This window comes from Nerophis ophidion, linkage group LG03, assembly GCF_033978795.1.
Source record: "Nerophis ophidion isolate RoL-2023_Sa linkage group LG03, RoL_Noph_v1.0, whole genome shotgun sequence".
Classification (NCBI taxonomy): domain Eukaryota; kingdom Metazoa; phylum Chordata; class Actinopteri; order Syngnathiformes; family Syngnathidae; genus Nerophis; species Nerophis ophidion.
Window position 1 is genome coordinate 64626283 of NC_084613.1, and position 20782 is coordinate 64647064.

Consider the following 20782-nt stretch of genomic DNA (forward strand, 5'->3'; position numbering starts at 1 on the left):
ATTTAGCTCATTCACGTAAGAGACTAGACGTATAAGATTTCATGGGATTTAGCGATTAGGTAAACGTATAGCATGTTCTATACGTTATGGTTATTTGAATGACTCCTACCATAATATGTTACGTTAACATACCAGGCATGTTCTCAGTTGGTTATTTATGCGTCATATAACGTACACTTATTCAGCCTGTTGTTCACGACTCTTTATTTATTTTAATTTGCCTTTCAAACGTCTATTCTTGGTGTTGGGTTTTATCAAATACATTTCCCCAAAAAATGCGACTTATACTCCAGTGCGACTTATATATGTTTGTTTCCTTCTTTATTATGCATTTTTGGCAGGTGCGACTTATACTCCGGAGCGACTTATACACTGAAAAATGCGGTATATGTATTTATTAATTTCATGACCAGACATGTTGTTGAGTTAAATGACAGGATAATAACAAGATCTACGGCTGCAACGATTAATAGATTAAGGGGTCTTTTATGTTTTCCAGGCCAAGGACCCCCAAACTGATGAAGAGATGGAGCAGGGACCTTCTAATTATATATCCTATATAAAATTTTGTTTTAAATTAAACTGGTCTTAAAGGTACCATATTATTGTGCAGCACTAAAATATTGAAATAAAACAGTCTCAAACTGTTAATAGCTTGCTGAAAAACTGGCGCTCTGCCAATAAGATTTGGTATTCAAAAAAATAATTGACATTGTAGAAAAAGTTATATTGGTATTGAAGCAAGTTTTGGCAAAAAATAACTACAAACTTTGAAAAGATACAATATTTTTGGTGGATGTTTTCTATGCCAGTATTCAAATTAAGGGACAAGCGGTAGAAAATTGATTGATGGATAGATGTACATATGTTTAGTTTTTTTGTGTTTCAGAGGTTTTTATATTCGCTTCTCTTTTTTACGATCATCAAAAAGTATATACGAAATGTACATACTTGTTCTTATTCTTTCTGAGCTCACTGTGTTCACTGCTCACTGTACATATCCTACCAAGTCAGACATACACTGTTTTAATGTCTATTTCTCAGATGACATTATTGTTGATGACTGAAGTGCTGATATCAACCTAACCTAGTAGTAGTATGTGGTCATGAGCCGATGAATGCTCTTTGATGCCATACCCTCTGGCGTTTTGTCGCTACATCTGTTGACCACGTGAGGACCCAGCGTATGCACTTGACGCTGTATCTGTCGCTCTTAGGCTTTCTCATTAATCATGCAGAAAGCATAGCTAATGGATGGTGTTTGTGGTGTCGCTTGCCTTTCACTGCTTACTGTCCAGACAGATCTATTTGCATGACCTATATTTACAAGCAGGCCTTGGTGCCGTCAGTGCCAGTGAAATCAAAGGAGCATGTATGGATATTATCTGGGGAGCACCAACTGATGGGACTGATTTTGTGTATATCACACGTAGTTTTGTCTTTGTTGTTTTTTTACCGCCATATTTTTGACTCTTGCATACTGTTGTCCTAGATGGCCTATATGAATATATCATACATTTTTTAACAACCTCACACCTCTATACAGAATTAGTAGTACTTTGTTTAACTATAACAACAACTATATCTCCTGGTCTTGGTGTTTGCTTCATAAATTCACAGTTAGTAACCCATGCTGATCTGCTATATACAATATGACATTTTCCTTACATTGTTATATAATATCACACACATTAAGGTCTTAAAGGTCCAGGATTAGTACAGATGAAATGTCACGAATGGAAAAAAAAGCTCCAGTGGTCGTCCTTTGATGGATCCTGTCGGTCTTCTTATTGTCATTTTTTTAATAAAGCTTTTGTGGCATTGAAGGATAAAACAACAGCTGCTTTCTGGTGCTTTTATGAAACAATGAACAAAACATTGTGTAAAAACAACAACAATTCTAAATACGGGTTTGTAGTGCCAATCTTTCATGACCACAATGTTGCTGTTTACAACAGACTTTGTCAATTAACATGCATATGTGAGGCAAACATATTTGACCATTTGCAAAAAGCTATTGTTTGGCATATTCATGTACATACATGATGTGTCAATCAATCAGTCATCCATCCATCCATTTTCTACCGCTTATTCTCTTTGGGTTTGCGGGGGACGCTGGTGCCTATCTCAGCTACAATCGGGCGGAAGGCGGAGTACACCCTGGACAAGTCGCCACCTCATCACAGTTCCAACACAGACAGACAACATTCACAATCACATTCACACACTAGGGCCAATTTAGTGTTGCCAATCAACCTATCCCAATCAACCAATTAAAGTTTATTTATATAGCCCTCAATCACAAGTTTCTCAAAGGGCTGCACAAGTTACAACGACATCCTCGGTTCAGATCCTACATCAGGGCAAGAAAAAAACTCAACCCACAATGAGAAACCTCGGAGGGGGCCGAAGATGGGGGGGGACCCTCCCTGGGCGACCAGTGCAGTGGATGTCACGTGGATCTGGTTAATAATGTGAGAGTCCAGTTCATAGTGGGGCCAGCAGGGGATCAGCTTGAATGGAGATGAGTCAGCAGCGCAGAGCCGTCCCCAACTGATGCACGGAGGAGAGGTCCACCCCGGGTCCTGACTTTGAACAATTAGCGCGTCATCTTTGGTCACCTGATAACTTCTCACCGCAGGAGAGGGGGGCAGAGTAAAAAAGAAAAGAGACGGCAGATCAACTGGTTTAAAAGGGGTGTCTATTTAAAGGCTAGAGTATACAAATGAGTTTTAAAAAGGCACTTAATTGCTTCTACTGAGGTAGCATTTCTAACTGTTACCGGTAGGGCATTCCAGAGTACTGGAGCCCGAATAGAAAACGCTCTATATCCCGCAGACTTTTTTTGGACTCTGGTAATCATTAATAAGCTGAGTTCTTAGAACGCAGATTTCTGACCAGGACATATGGTACAATCACCAAGATAGGATGGAGCTCGACCGTTTAGTATTTTATATGTAAGTAGTAAAACCTTAAAGGCGCATCTTAAGTGTACGGGAAGCCAGTGCAGGTGAGCCAGTATAGGCGTAATATGATCAAACGTTCTTGTTCTTGTCAAAAGTCTTGCAGCCGCATTTTCTACCAACTGTAATCTTTTTGATGCTAGACATAGGGAGACCCAAAAATAATATGTTGCAGTAATCGAGATGAGACGTAACGAACGCATGAATCATGTTCTCAGCCCTGGTGGTGGACAAAATGGGTCACATTTTTGTGATATTATGGAGATGAAAGAAGGCTGTTTTAGTAACAATCTTAATATGTGACTCAAATGAGAGAGTTGGGTCGAAGATAATACCCAGATTCTTTACCGAGTCGCTTTGTGTAATTGGTTGTTAAATATAACAGTAGTTTTATTAAATAGGTGTCGGTGTCTAGCAAGACCGATAATCAGCATTTTCGTTTTCTTAGCGCTGAGTTGCAAAAAGTTAGTGGACATCCATTGTAATTGTAATTTAAACTCTCTAACGAGGCTGTCATGCTGTACTTTCTTTTGCAGGTAAACTTTGTGGCTTGCCAGCTGTTTGCGCTGCTCATGGCCGTGTGGTTCCGTCTCTACCTCCATCCCAGTAAGACCAGTCCCTTCGTCAGACATGTTGTGGCCACTCTACTGGGCTTCTACTTGGCTCTCTTCTGCTTTGGCTGGTGAGTCATTTCTCATTTATGTAAACAATTCTTACTAGGCGTCCTTTCTTCTTCCCTTCCTTACTTGTGAGTCAGAAAAGCTGGAAGTTGTCAGTGCTGGAAGAAAACTAATATGGAGCGTTCTATATTTTAGATTTGTTGATAAAGCAACCGCTGGGTGCATTTGGTAGTTTTAGTAAATATATTATAACACTTTCCTTTCTCATCCTAGCCAAGGCAAATGGAGCATATAGGTTGTAGCAGACACCTACTTGGAAAGTCACCAAGCTTTAATACAGAACAACACCTCTGCAAAAGGGCCTCAATGTGCATGTTTTACGATCCAATACCAATTTTGAACCAGTGTTTGAATGTAGGTTTGCATTATTAATCTAAACAATGTGAATAAACTAGGAATGGGCGATACAGTTTAAAATCAATATTGCGAAATTCAAAACCCAAAACCAGTGAAGTTGGCACGTTTTGTAAATCGTAAATAAAAAACAAATACAATGATTAGCAAATCCTTTTAAACCTACAGTATATTCAATTGAATAGACTGCAAAGACAAGACACTTAACGTTCGAACTGGAAAACGTTATTAGTTTTTAATATTATGTTTTAAAAAAGCTGGCGCAAGTGGCAAAAAGACTGAGAAAGTTGAGGAATGCTCATCAAACACTTCTTTGGAACATCCCACAGGTGAACTGGCTAATTGGGAACAGGTGGGTGCCATGATTGGGTAGAAAAGCAGCTTCCATGAAATGCTCAGTCATTCACAAGAAAAAATGGGGTGAGGTACACCCCTCTGTCCACAACTGCGTGAGCAAATAGTCAAACAGTTTAAGATCAACGTTACTCAAAGTGCAATTGCAAGAATCTACGATCCATAATATCATCAAACGGTTCAGAGAATCTGGAGAAATCACTCCACGTAAGCGGCATGGCCGGAAACCAATATTGACTGACCATGACCTTTGATCCCCTCATACAGTACTGTATCAAAAAGCGACATCAATCTCTAAAAGATATCATCACATGGGCTCAGGAACACTTCAGAAAACCACTGTCACAAAATACAGTTTGTCACTACATCTGTAAGTGCAAGTTAAAGCTCTCCTATGCAAAGCGAAAGCCATTTATCAACAACATCCAGAAACGCTGCCGGCTTCTCTGGGCCCGAGATCATCTTAGATGGACTGATGCAAAGTGGAAAAGTGTTCTGTGGTCTGACGAGTCCACATTTCAAATTGTTTTTGGAAATATTCAACATCGTGTCATCCGAACCAAAGGGGAAGCGAACCATCCAGACTGTTATCTATGCAAAGTTCAAAAGCCAGCATCTGTGATGGTATGGGGGTGCATTAGTGCCCAAGGCAGGGGTAACTTACACATCTGTGAAGGCAACATTAATGCTGAAAGGTACATACAGGTTTTGGAACAACATATGCTGCCATCTAAGCGCCGTCTTTTTCATGGACGCCCCTGCTTATTTCAGCAAGACAATGTCAAGCCACATTCAGCACGTGTTACAACAGCGTGGCTTCATAAAAAACTTTCCTGGCCGGCCTGCAGTCAAGACCTGTCTCCCATCGAAAATGTTTGGCGCATTATGAAGCGTAAAATACGACAGCGGCGAACGATTGAAGCTCTACATAAAACAAGAATGGGAAAGAATTCCACTTTCAAAGCTTCAACAATTAGTATCCTCAGTTCCCAAACATTTATTGTGTTGTTAAAAGAAAAAGTGATGTAACAGTGGTGAACATGCCATTTCCCAACTACTTTGGCATGTATTGCAGCCTTGAAATTTCCCAACTCATATGGAAACGTTAAGATTTTTTAGATGACAATTCAACTCGATTCGGAATCGATTATTGATTCAAAATGGATTTGAATAGAGTCTCGCAATATATTATTTGGTTTATAAATTATGATAAAATCTTTTCAAAACTGGTAACAGGTTACAAAGACCCTTTTTACCAGCTGATGTATGAAGTGAAGGTGGAGAGTGAGCACAGAGATGGCCTTGAAAGTTTTAAATACATTCAGAATCGATATGATTATGAATTGAAAGCCGATAGTAGTTATTGCTCTTTGGCTTACTTTAAACACTCCCTCTTTCAATTTTTTGTCTTTTGTTTTTCAATTCTCATTCATGAAAAGAAAATTAATTGACCAAAAGATACAGTCACCCTTATAATCACTTGTTCCTCATCACATTTCTAACATTGTAATACAAATCAACCCTTTGTTTGTTACTATAGACAGCATGTACATTTAATCATAATAATAACACATCAGTGTAACATTGTTTCTAAAAAAGAAAAATCCTATTGTCGAGTTTGTCTACGTCATTGCAGCGGGTTTGTCTAAAATGGCTCCAAAAATCAATACAAGACGTTTTATGTTCTTGAGAGCCTGCCAGAGAATGTTATTTGCTGCATTAATAGTCTATAATCCAGAATAGATTGCTGTACCCAAGGAGGCTTTTAGAGATCAAGCTTGGCTCTCCATATACTTTATGAATAACATCCACTCTTTCTGATGTAAGCACATAATGTTTATATACAGTATGATAACATACAATTGTGTAATATTACACCGATCACTGTTAATCTTGATCCCTTTGCCCACAAATGCTACAGTACTATTTACGATGAATCACTTTCCCAACATCATTTTAAAGCCAACATCTTTGTCACAAAAATGAACCATCACATTATAGCTCTTTGTCGCTTTGCACAGTTGTTTGTTCATTATTCACACACATGCACACAAACTTAAAATGTAAGTATGGTCCAGTCACATACACATGCAAAGCACATCATGCAACTTGTTTGTACATTTACATATGTGCATAATGTGAACTCATCTTTCTCCATTCATGTATGTACATATTGTAACCATTAGGGGTATAACAATTATTTTTAACAATGATTTGATTTGATTCGATATTTGTGGTTGCCAATATGTTTTAGGAAAAAAATCTTTTTTTTCTTCTTTTTTTTTAAACAATTGGATCCGAAACGATTCAGTGATTTGAAACTTTTTACCCCCCCAAAAATTAAACCAGGTTGATTGTGAAAAAACACTGGATACTGGGCACTGCAGGTGAAGTTTCTTATATTCCTGTTATTTCTTGTAAGGGAATTAAATATACCGGTAAATGAATTATGGCTACAAACAAGCAAGTAAACATTAATTATTGCCCAATGGATTCACGTCTTATTTGAATAAAGCGGAACAAACATTTAAGGTTGAATTGACATGAGAAAATATTTTCTGTTCACATTTTTAACATTAAATAAACTTTCATTAAAAGTACAATAACTAGGGGTGTAACAATTTGTTTTACTTCTATTCGATTCCATGTTTGTGGTTGCTTATAATATTCAGGGCCGATATTATTTTTTTTACGATTTGATACCAAACGATACCGTGAGTTATCCGCCATTTTTGTTTTCAGGACGTCACAAACGGGTAAAAGAGACATAATGTTTAACTTTCCTATTATTAAAAGTGCTAAAGTGCTTATAAAGTCTTCCATTCTTAAATCCATTGTTTTCCTTTTTGTAGTATTGATAAAATCGATTGATTCCCTTTTAAATCGATATTGGATTAATACCTGTCTTTTTTTAAGGCAAATTTGCCAAGCACAAATCGATATAATAACAATTTAGGAATATAAATCGAAATATTGATATATCAATTAATCTTTATACCCCTAGTAACCATACAGTATCCCCGTTAATTTAATTAAACATATACAGTGCCTTAACATCTGTCTGTCACTCCCAATATAACATTTTTCCAGTCACATATACTTTTATTGGAAACATGTCCGTTCACATACTGTATTTAAATATTCATTTTCTATCCCACTATAACCATATTTGTGGTAATTCACACACACGCATACACACACATCCACATGTCATGTAGACATGTTTGTTCATTCACATACAGCATGTACGTAATGTGACTATGCACTTATCCAATCACATACACACATGCACTGATATGTAAACATCTGTCATTCGCAATTTCAACCGCATGACCGTCCATTCACATACAGATGTCATGAAAACAATGTTTTTCCAATCACATATATACACAATGCACATATCTGCTTTTTGCAAAAAATCTTGGCCTCTTGCATACTCAGCCATCATAGCTTTTTCCTTTTTTTTCACTTCCGGGTTGAAGTCACTTCATGGAATACAAGCAATATCCTTGTCCATTCACATACAAACATACACTATGTAAATATATGTTATTCACAATGTAACCACATGCCTGTCCATTGGCATCAACATGTCATGTAAACACGTTTGGCCATTCACATACAGTCTGTACATAATGTGACCATACACTTATCTATTCACATACACTTACTATGGAAACATCTGTCATTCACAATTTAACCACATGCCTGTTCAGTCACATACATATGTCATGTGAATATGTTTGTCCATTCACACATGTACAGAAGTTGACCATATTGCTGTCTGTTCACATACACATACACTGTCAACATCTGTCATTCACAATGTTAGCACATTTCTGTCATTTCGCATACACAATGTCATGTAAAGATGTTTGTCCATTCATGTACAGAATGTAACCATACATTTACCCATTCACATACACAATGTTAACATCTGTCATTCACAATCTAAACACATGCCTGTTCATTCACATATCACATATGTACATATTGTGACCATATGACAGTCAATTTACATACACACATAAGCTAAACACTTGTCTGTTCATTCTCAAAAAACAAATGGCGTAAACACGTCTGTGCATTCGCACAGAAAGTTACTACAGAAACAGGTGGCTCGATACATTTGTTGTATTAGTCTCACAAGTACAATTTAAAACACATAATATGTTTGTCCATTCATGTACGGAATGTGACCATACATTCATCCATTCACATACACGACGTTAACATCTGTCATTCACAATCCAACCACATGCCTGTTCATTCACATACATATCATCTAAGCCTGTTTGTTCATTCACATATGTACATAATGTGACCATATGTCAGTCAATTTACACACACACATAAGCTAAACGCCCGTCGGTTCAATCACAAAAAAAAATGATGTAAACATGTTTGTGCATTCATCCAGAGATACTCCAGAAACAGGTGGCTCGATACATTTATGTTATATAAATCTCACAAGTACGATTTAAAATACGTAATGTGTTTGTCAATTCACAAACACAGATATTTACATGTCATTGTGAGGGGAGAACAAAGTAAAAGTGTGTACTTTTTCTTTTAAAAATGTTGCACCATTAAAAATATCCCACCCGGGGCGGACCGTGCCCCCTCCCTCTCCCACAATTCCCATTTGTTAACTGTGAATTTCAAGCACTCTTTGCACTTGTTTGGTCTCGGAGGGCACCTGTCCTGTGGCCACTCCCCTGGAGCTGCTGCTATTTATTTCTAGAGTCGCTCCCCCAGTATCCGCCACTTGAGGACAGAGAAAAATGTCCAAAGAGTCAAATCTTTTCAAACAAACGTGTTTGTTTATGATCCCCTAGGGGTGTGAACTAGTAAGACATCACCCACCCACCCACCCACAAGCAAATTGGTTAGTCTTTTGGACTTTTTGACATATTTCCCTCTGCCTTCCACGGACATTAGTGCAGCCCTTTATTGACCTATTGTACCCTGTTTCCACCACGCCGCTAACACAATGTGACATCTCTTCTTTCTTTTGGGGGCTTTTCTATGACGTCAAGTCTCCTTGTTATCCTTCCAGCCCCACAACCACCACCACCACCACCACCGGTTCAATGGCCTGACTGGTAGCTGCTGGTACTGCTGTAGTCAACCGTGTGTGGGGGGGAAATTTGGGTGCATCACAGGAAAGGGATGTGATTAATGTGAGTTGTCTGTCACTCATCCGGTGAAAAGGTCCTGCCTCACATGGATGGTGTGACCGACCGCTTTCAAGATTCCGTAATTTCCTCTTTTATTGGTTTATGTCACAGTTCACAAAGCAGGAGATATTATGGAAAAAAGGAACAGTGTGATTTCCTGCAAACACTGCGTGACACTTTCTTGTTCTGAGACACTATGTTGTAATTGCCTTTTCCTTTCAAGCCTATATGGCGTATGGTTGAAATTATCGGGACACCTAAACTGTCTGTATGATTTTGGAGTGTCAGAGGTTATTGATCATAATATAGGTTTTAGTTTTTAAAGACATATCAACACCAACTGATAGGGATGTAACGATATTTTAATCTCACGCTACAATATTATCTCGATATTAAGACCTTAATTATTGTTGTTTATGTCCAGAAAAATGTTAAATGAAGCAACAGGAATGTTTAAGACAGGGGTGTCAAACTCAAATGCAGAGTGGGCCAGAATTTAAAACTGAACAAAGCCACGGGCCAAGGTTGTACAAATTAACCTTTTAATAGGGTACCAAACAAGTTTTGCATTGAATATTGAACAAGCAAGGCTTATATAACTTTATAGTGACATGTAAAATCGAGTTTTAAATAATAATAATAATTAAAAAATATCAATGTCATATCAAATAAAATTTATACAAAAATTGAATGCCTCTTTTTTATTTGCAGCCCTCTGAGGTAAATATCAAAATATTTTTCCACAGGCTAATAATAAATTTGCAAATAAAATAACAATAATGAATGAATCAAACATTCAAGCCTTGAAGTAGCAAGAGAAAGTGCATGAGTAAAACGTTATTTATTGCTGGGGGGGTATATTGTAGCGTCCCGGAAGAGTTAGTGTTGCAAGGGGTTCTGGGTATTGGTTCTGTTTTGTTTATGTTGTGCTACGGTGCGGATGTTCTCCCAAAATGTGTTTGTTATTCTTGTTTGGTGTGGGTTAACAGTTTGGTGCATATATTTGTAAGATTGTTAAAGTTGTTTATACGGCCACCCTCAGTGTGACCTGTATGGCTGTTGAACAAGTATGCGCGGCATTCACTTGTGTGCGTGTGTGTGTAAAAGCCGCATTTATTATGTGACTGGGTTGGCACGCTATTTCTATGCAGGAAAAGCGGACGAGACGACAGGTTGTAGAGGACGCTAAATATTGTCGTCCGGGTGGAAATGGGGAGAAATTCGGGAGAATGGTTACCCCGGAAGATTTTTGGGAGGGTCTCTGAAATTTGGGAGTCCAGGAAAATCGGGAGGGTTGGCATGTATGAGTATTAGCAGTGAATGCGCTGTTAGAGCTGCACCGCCGCTGTATAATACCGGAGGGCCAGCTCTAATGTTAATTTCATATTGCCTCAAGGGCCAAATTAAATTACAAGGGCTGGCCAAATTTGGCCCGCGGGCCAGAGTTTGACACCCATGGTTTAAGATGAACACACTTACTGTATTTGAACACAAACATAATGCTCAAATGTTATAATCCTATTGATTACTACAAAGACGTCTATAAACCAGTATAACAAGTGTAAAATAATAATGTTCACGTTAGTGTATTTTGACTTTTACCTTTGTCCTCTGCAGCGGGCATCACATTATATCAGTTTGAAAAATGCTGATTCTCAGAAAAGTTAACTGACTATTGAACCTGTAATGATCTAAATACTGTTGCGCCTGTAATGCAAAAGTAAGACAACTTGAAGTATCGTTTGACACACACAAATGTGTGCGCCGTCTATTCCGTCAAAGAAAAGACTAAAGACTTCTTATATCAAGCTACTCAAAATGGCGGTCACAACAAACCCCCACCTTTGGGTAAATCTCCTGACTGTCACTTAAAGGGGCCACCCCGAATTACTCACTCTTAACTGCATATATGAATGCTAAACAAAATCAACATTATGTACACAATAGAACAATGACAGTGAATAATGGGGTGAATGTGGAAATAGTGTCAAAGCGCTCTGAGTACGTTGAAGGCAGAAAAGCGCTATACTAGTATAATGACGACAAAGTCAAGTAAACATCCATCCATCCATTTTCTACCGCTTATTCCCTTTCGGGGTCGCGGGGGGCGCTGGCGCCTATCTCAGCTACAATCGGGCGGAAGGCAGGGTACACCCTGGACAAGTCGCCACCTCATCGCAGGGCCAACACAGATAGACAGACAACATTCACACTCACATTCACACACTAGGGCCAGTTGTGGTGAATTATGTCCTTAAAGCAACCGCTACAATACCTTGGATTTGTCCGCGCTTCTGTCTGGCGCAATTCTTATTTAAAACAGATAACAAAACCATTTACACTACGAGTTGATATAGTGTTACTGAAAAAATGTGGGTCAAAACATCACAATCATTTTATATCGTTACACATGTCAGGGCATTGTTGTGATGATTTTATTACCCCAATACATCAGTATTTACAATACCATTACATCCCTACTATTTGGAGATTAATTCAATATTAATTCAATGACCTGCTCAGTAGTGGCTTTGTGGTTGGAGTGTTCGCCCTGAGACTGGGAGGTCGCAAGTTCAAACCCCGGCCGAGTCATACCAAAGACTATAAAAATAGGATCCATTACCTCCCTGCTTGGCACTCAGCATCAAGGGTTGGAATTGGGGGTTAAATCAAAAATGATTCCCGGGCGCGGCACCGCTGCTGCCCACTGCTCCCCTCACGTCCCAAGGGGTGAACATGGGGATGGGTCAAATGCGGAGGATCATTTCACCACACTGACCGAGTGTGTGTGTGACTATAGTTGGAACTTTAGCTTTAATAACATTTTGTAAATAAAATAAGACTTCATATATTTACACAAGGATAACGATACATTTTCTTAACTATAAAAAGCATTATTGAATTGTTTGATCCCAGAAGGAAAAGCTTCTGCTGTAGCAGAAGCAAATGGGAATCTTAATTAACAAACAAAAAAAAATTACATTTAATTTGTGCGTTATTCTTATTAAAAAATGGAAAGTAATTCAAGTGGTAATTGTTATTTTAATATATTGGTCACATTTGTTGTATTTGTGTATTTGTAAATTATTTTATTCAAACAGTCCTGCACTCCAGTTCCCACCTGGTGTTTTTTTATAACTGAATAGGAAACAAACAAGGCCTTTAGAAGAGAAAAAGAGAGCACGTGCAAGACATGTTGCTGTGTTGTGGAGCATGAATAAAGTGGAGTCAAGCCTGTCTTGTCCCTGTGGCGCTTTTAGCAAGAAGACAGCAAAACAATTATTTTAACTATCTTATTTTATTATCCCCATATTATCATTTGCATAAGGGGAACTGCGCTTTTTTGGAATTTGTTCACAATAGAGATGTCCGATAATGGCTTTTTTGCCGAGTATTCTGATATTGTCTAACTTTTAATTACCGATCCCTATATCAACCGATACCGATATATACAGTCGTGCAATTAACACATTATTTAGCCTAATTTTGTTCTGATGCCCCGCTGGATGCATTAAACAATGTAAAAAGGTTTTCCAAAGTAAATCAACTCAAGTTATAGAAAAAAATGCCTACATAGCACTGCCATATTTATTACTGAAGTCACAAAGAGCATTATTTTTTTAACATGCCTCAAAACAGCATCTTGGAATTTGGGACATGCTTTCCCTGAGAGAGTGTGAGGAGGTTGAGGTGGGCGGGGGCGTTGAGGTGGTGTGTGGGGGAGAGGTGTTAGCGGGGGGTGTATATTGTAGCGTCCCGGAAGAGTTAGTGCTGCAAGGGGTTCTGGGATGTTCTCCCGCAATGTGTTTGTCATTCTTGTTTGGTGTGGGTTCACCGTGTGGCGCATATTTGTAACAATGTTAATTAAAGTTGTTTATATGGCCATCCTCAGTGTGACCTGTATGGCTGTTGTGCGAAACGCACAACTGTCCAACGAGTGAGTCACACTTTAAAAAGTGTTAATGATAGACACTGCACACCAGGCTAGGTAATACAACTATGGGACATACGGTGTCAAGCTAGCTGTGTACGAATAAAACCTGAAATGTGGGCGATTACTTTAAAGAAACTGTAATATGATTGTTCGTGTTTGTCAGTCAGTACAGATTGGGGTCCTATCGCATTGTTGTGTGTTACAAACTCAAACGCGTTTCGTTTTGTCGTAAAAGCTAGCTTATCTTTTTTACGGAGCTAGCTTTTACGGCTAATACCGAAGCATGCCGATGTTTTAGTACGCTAGAGAAAAAGTTCCTCAGTGTTTGCTCTTATAATAACAATGTTACCACAGCTTGGTTATTATACAGGTTACAAAACGTAAATTAAGTATTGAAAGCATTTTAAAGTGATTTGGAAGTAGAATTTATTGCTCATATTAGCTGCATTGCTAGCCACCAAGAACTAAACGATTTTTACATGTTAGACTGCAAAAAACCCAACTTTTTTCCTCTTGTCTCTCATAAGGATTGTGAATGTGAGGCAAAATTCCCCAAAAAGTTCAGTTGCCCTTTTAGTTATAATTACTGTTGCAAGTCCAAGACGTTAGATGGCAGTAGTGTATAGTTTATGGTGTGTTTTTTATTTTTGTTGCGCCCAAAAAGTGTTACCAATATAAGTATTGTACTTATTATGCACCAGCTGTTTGATTGTAATGTGTATCTTACTTGTAGTTTTCCTCTCTGAGCTGACACCTTATCGTGGTAGAGGAGTTTGCGTGCCCCAATGATCCTAGGAGCTATGTTGTCCGGGGGCTTTATGCCCCCTGGTAGGGTCGCCCAAGGCAAACAGGTTCTAGGTGAGGGATCAGACAAAGAGCAGTTCGAAGACCTTTATGAAGAAGAAAAAACATAGACCCAGATTTCCCTCGCCCGGACGCGGGTCACCGGGGCCTCCCTCTGGAGCCAGCCCAGAGGTGGGGCACGATGGCAAGCGCCTGGTGGCTGGGCCTGTTCCCATGGGGCACAGCCCGAAGAGGCAACGTGGATCACCCCTCCAATGGGCTCACCACCCATAGCAGGGGCCATAGAGGTTGGGTGCAATGTGAGCTGGGCGGCAGCCGAAGGCAGGGCACTTGGCGGTCCGATCCTCGGCTACAGAAGCTAGCTCTTGGGACGTGGAACGTCACCTCACTGGGGGGGAAAGAGCCTGAGCTAGTGCGCGAAGTTGAGAAGTTCCGGCTGGATATAGTCGGACTCACTTCGACGCACAGCAAGGGCTCTGGAACCACTTCTCTCGAGAGGGACTGGACCCTCTTCCACTCTGGCGTTGCCGGCAGTGAGAGGCGACGGGCTGAGGTGGCAATTCTTGTTGCCCTCCGGCTCAAAGCCTGCACGTTGGAGTTCAACCCGGTGGACGAAAGGGTAGCCTCCCTCCGCCTTCGGGTGGGGGGACGGGTCCTGACTGTTGTTTGTGCTTATGCACCAAACAGCAGTTCAGAGTACCCACCCTTTTTGGGAGCACTCGAGGGAGTACTGGAAAGTGCTCCCCCGGGTGATTCCCTTGTCCTACTGGGGGACTTCAACGCTCACGTTGGCAACGACAGTGAAACCTGGAGAGGCGTGATTGGGAAGAATGGCCGCCCGGATCTGAACCCGAGTGGTGTTTTGTTATTGGACTTTTGTGCTCGTCACAGTTTGTCCATAACAAACACCATGTTCAAACATAAGGGTGTCCATATGTGCACTTGGCACCAGGACACCCTAGGCCGCAGTTCCATGATCGACTTTGTAGTTGTGTCATCGGATTTGCGGCCTTATGTTTTGGACACTCTGGTGAAGAGAGGGGCGGAGCTTTCTACCGATCACCACCTGGTGGTGAGTTGGCTGCGATGGTGGGGGAGGATGCCAGACAGACCTGGGAGGCCCAAACGCATTGTGAGGGTCTGCTGGGAACGTCTGGCATAGTCTCCTGTCAGAGAAAGTTTCAATTCCCACATCCGGAAGAACTTTGAACATGTCCCGAGGGAGGTGCTGGACATTGAGTCCGAGTGGACCATGTTCCGCACCTCTATTGTCGAGGGGGCTGATCGGAGCTGTGGCCGCAAGGTAGTTGGTGCTTGTCGAGGCGGCAATCCTAAAACCCCTTGGTGGACACCAGCGGTGAGGGATGCCGTCAAGCTGAAAAAGGAGTCCATCGGGTCCTTTTGGCTCATAGGACTCCGGAGGCAGTGGACAGGTACCGACAGGCCAAGCGGTGTGCAGCTTCAGCGTTCGCTGAGGCAAAAACTCGGACATGGGAGGAGTTCGGGGAAGCCATGGAAAACGACTTCCGGACGGCTTCGAAGCGATTCTGGACCACCGTCCGCCGCCTCAGGAAGGGGAAGCAGTTCAGCAGTTCACTATCAACACCGTGTATGGTGCGGATGGTGTTCTGCTGACCTCAACAGCAGATGTTGTGGATAGGTGGAAGGAATACTTCGAAGACCTCCTCAATCCCACCAACACATCTTCCTATGAGGAAGCAGTGCCTGGGGAATCTGTGGTGGACTCTCCTATTTCTGGGGCTGAGGTCGCTGAGGTAGTTAAAAAGCTCCTCGGTGGCAAGGCCCCAGGGGTGGACGAGATCCGCCCGGAGTTCCTTAAGGCTCTGGATGCTGTGGGGCTGTCTTGGTTGACAAGACTCTGCAACATCGCGTGGACATCGGGGGCGGTACCTCTGGATTGGGGTGGTGGTTCCTCTCTTTAAGAAGGGGGACCGGAGGGTGTGTTCCAACTATCGTGGGATCACACTCCTCAGCCTTCCCGGTAAGGTTTATTCAGGTGTACTGGAGAGGAGGCTACGCCGGATAGTCGAACCTCGGATTCAGGAGGAACAGTGTGGTTTTCGTCCTGGTCGTGGAACTGTGGACCAGCTCTATACTCTCGGCAGGGTTCTTGAGAGTGCATGGGAGTTTGCCCAACCAGTCTACATGTGCTTCGTGGACTTGGAGAAGGCATTCGACTGTGTCCCTCTGGAAGTCCTGTGGGGAGTGCTCAGAGAGTATGGGGTATCGGACTGTCTTATTGTGGCGGTCCGCTCCCTGTACGATCAGTGCCAGAGCTTGGTCCGCATTGCCGGCAGTAAGTCGAACACATTTCCAGTGAGGGTTGGACTCCGCCAAGGCTGTCCTTTGTCACCGATTCTGTTCATAACTTTTATGGACAGAATTTCTAGGCGCAGTCAAGGCGTTGAGGGGTTCCGGTTTGGTGACCGCAGGATTAGGTCTCTGCTTTTTGCAGATGATGTGGTCCTGATGGCTTCATCTGACCGGGATCTTCAGCTCTCACTGGATCGGTTCGCAGCCGAGTGTGAAGCGACCGGAATGAGAATCAGCACCTCCAAGTCCGAGTCCATGGTTCTCGCCCGGAAAAGGGTGGAATGCCATCTCCGGGTTGGAGAGGAGACCCTGCCCCAAGTGGAGGAGTTCAAGTACCTAGGAGTCTTGTTCACGAGTGGGGGAAGAGTGGATCGTGAGATCGACAGGCGGATCGGTGCGGCGTCTTCAGTAATGCGGACGTTGTACCGATCCGTTGTGGTGAAGAAGGAGCTGAGCCGGAAGGCAAAGCTCTCAATTTACCGGTCGATCTACGTTCCCATCCTCACCTATGGTCATGAGCTTTGGGTCATGACCGAAAGGATAAGATCACGGGTACAAGCGGCCGAAATGAGTTTCCTCCGCCGTGTGGCGGGGCTCTCCCTTAGAGATAGGGTGAGAAGCTCTGCCATCCGGGAGGAACTCAAAGTAGAGCCGCTGCTCCTTCACATCGAGAGGATCCAGATGAGGTGGTTCGGGCATCTGGTCAGGATGCCACCCGAACGCCTCCCTAGGGAGGTGTTTAGGGCACGTCCAACCGGTAGGAGGCCACGGGGAAGACCAAGGACACGTTGGGAAGACTATGTCTCCCGGCTGGCCTGGGAACGCCTCGGGATCCCCCGGGAAGAGCCAGAAGAAGGGGCTGGGGAGAGGAAGTCTGGGTTTCCCTGCTTAGGCTGTTGCCCCCGCGACCCGACCTCGGATAAGCGGAAGAAGATGGATGGATGGATGGATGGATCTTACTTGTAGTTTTCATTAACAAATTTGAAGGCGTTGAAAATCCCCATGTAAAATTGCTAATGCTAGTCCGTAGCATGTCAATGGCACAGCCAATGTATATTAGCATCAAGCTAGCACATTTTTGGAAAATTCAACCCTTATTTTACTTACCTTGGGAAAAAATTGGACAATTACCTATAGATAGTTTGGCTGGGTCCACTCTCAGTGCTGCTGGAGGGATTTGACGTAAATGGACCGGCGGCATTTGGTTACAAACTAATTAATTTGCACTCGCATTCTGGCCCTTATGGTTAAGAAACACCGGTCTAAATAGTATTTATTGATTACACTTTGGTGTAAATTTAATGTGTCTTAATCAACCCGCTTTTTGTCTGTTTCTGGAGACTGAGACTGGAAATGAAACCTTGCCTGACCCTCTCCAAAAGTATCATAATTTATCTTTTAGGAAAAAAATGTGCACTGTACAAATATATATCTTGAAGTCGTCAGCACTATTTTCTTCCTTGACACAGTCAAACAGAAACTTCATAAACATTATATAAATTCACTCAGTCATAACATTATGTACACTCTCTGGTCGATTGACTCTGCACTAAAAAATACAGATTTTAGCAGCATTTACGTCACTGCACGTCATTGTTATTATGCGCATCCTACGTCTATGTACAATTATAACTTTATCTTACCTTTTTGTGTGTTTCTTCATAGTATGAAGCTGTCCCTTTCTGGCTGAGTTTGACCTCATGTCAAATACGTATCTCCACCTCGCTGTGACATCACAAGATAGCCAGGCTGCAAAGCCCTACGAACGGAAGCATTGAAAACTCAGTGCAAGCTTACGTCAAAATACATGACCCTTATGATTTGACACTCTGGTATTGTCTAACAAGAGTATCCAGCACTGTAGCAAAATTGTATTTATAAGTCAGAAAGGATTACATTTATCATAGATTAAAATGTGTGGCAATGTAGGGCTCTAGGACAGTGGTCGGGAACCTTTTTGGCTGAGAGAGCCATTTAAGCCAAAAATCCATCCATCCATCCATTTTCTACTGCTTATTCCCTATGGGCTTGCGGGGGGGGCTGGTGCCTAGCTCAGGTACAATCGGGCGGAAGGCGGGGTACACCCTGGACAAGTCGCCACATCATCACAGTGAGCCAAATATTTTAAAATATATTTCCGTGAGAGCCATATAATGTTTTTTTAACACTGAATGCAACTTAATGTCTGCATTTTTAAGTAAGACCAAAATTTATAGAGTATATTATGTCACCAACTCGCATGGCAGCAGTAGTAGCAACCCCAAGATACAGGAACCAGGAGAGCGGAGAGCAGGTAAGATGATTTTAATATCACCAACAGAGGAGAATGAAGCAGTCTTGCATGTACAGTTCTAAACAATAGTCAATCTTCAAGCCCTGAGGAATCCCTAAGACACGCATAAATAGAAACATGCTGATTGGCAGCCGGTGAGGGGGAAAAAACACATCGCTCAGCGGGACAAGCAGGAAATAGAAACAAAATAAGAGCACTGATGGGAAGTAAATACAAAACAAAGAAGCACAAACAGAAATGAAGTGACAGATCTTCACATAATAAGTCTCTTATTCTTTTTAAAAACATTTTTATTCGGAAGCTCACCGATGATAAATAAAATGCTTCTTACCATTAATGCGACTTCTTGAACAGGTGCGGTAGAAAACAGATGGATGGATTAAAATGTATGGGAATGTTTTATATTTTGAACTTTATTTTTAACACTGTGATTACCAGCGGAATTATTCACTACTTATCATGTTAGGCAATGTCAGCTAAGATTTATCTGAGAGCCAGATGCAGTCATCAAAAGAGCCACATCTGGCTCGAGAGCCATAAGGTTCCCGACCCCTCCTCTAGGACATAGTCTTAAACATACTACGGTTAAAAGCCTCCCATGTACCCTAAAAACGTGTTTTCTGGCACACACTATCACATTTTCTTATGCTGCTATCTCCCGTGAAGAAACACCAACCCCTGATACAATTTAAGGCTAATGTGCTCACTCAAGTACTATCTCTTGACACAAACCCGAATGCCCATGCCAACTAATGTATCCCTGGTATGATATTCACGAGCTCGTTCTTTCCACACCTGCAGGTATTCCCTCCATTTCCTGGTGCAAAGCGGTTTGTCGTACAGCGTGATCGTCTTCGCCGGTCTGGAGCACATGCACAAGTAAGATTTCGAACACAACCATGGGAAGCTCGGTGGGACAAGCAAGGTTGACCGTCGGCAATTCTATGTCTGGCTTTGTTTGAGGTGTATAAGCGAGGATCACAGTGACAATGCCCTCAGGCTTACATCTATGATAATGGTTTATTGGAATACACGCACGCACACACACACACATACACACCACCTAAGCAAACACACGCACTTTGATCTTCAATTCACCACAATTCAAGGTTACGAGTGCAGGTGTAAACAGAAGATGTTTCCCCCTGTGGGCTGAACACTGAAAATAGATGCTAACTAAACATTTTTTTTTATACCAAAGCAGCTGCTCCCTCAAAAGAAGGCCTCAGTCTGACTCTGACCTAAAACAAAGAACAGGATCAAGCTGAATAAATCAGGGATAAAGATACATCACCGGATGTTTTGCGATATCATATTTACATAAAGGTTTTGATATTCTAACAAGCAATATTACAGTGTAGGTTTTAAAAGTGCCCTACTATATAGGGATGCAGGGTATCTTTTTTTTCAAGCCAATACCGATAACCATTAACTCTACATCTTTTATTTTTTTAACTCACCTTCTATACTAGCAGGGGTCTGTGTTTGTAGGATTTCAAAAACACAGTATTTACGCGGAATTAGGTTTTTTTTTCTCCTCGCTGAATGTTTGCAGAACGTTTTTGGAAATATCTTTTCTGAAACAGTGAAGAAGTTAAGTTAAAGTTAAAGTACCATTAATTGTCACACACACACTAGGTATGGTGAAATGTATTCTCTACATTTGACCCATCCCCTTGTTCACCCCCTGGAAGGTGAGGGGAGCAGTGTGATGCTGATTGCCAAGCTGGGAAGTAATGGGTCCCATTTTTATCATCTTTGGTATGACTCAGCCGGTATGAACTTACAACCTACCGACCTCAGGGCGGACACTATAGCCACTAGGCCACTGAGTAGGTTGTCCCACAAGTCTCACATGATAAGGGCCATGTTAGTTTACAGTGAGC

General features: G+C 41.6%; 1 protein-coding gene across 1 annotated transcript in view; it reads left to right on the forward strand.

The window, feature by feature from the left end:
- Positions 1–20782, forward strand: part of mboat2a (membrane bound O-acyltransferase domain containing 2a) — a 114680-nt gene that overhangs the window by 49080 nt on the left and 44818 nt on the right. Inside the window, exons 2-3 of the mRNA XM_061895876.1 lie at positions 3500–3645; positions 19698–19775. Of these exons, the coding sequence (XP_061751860.1) occupies positions 3500–3645; positions 19698–19775 (224 nt within the window). The remainder of the gene's footprint in view (positions 1–3499; positions 3646–19697; positions 19776–20782) is intronic.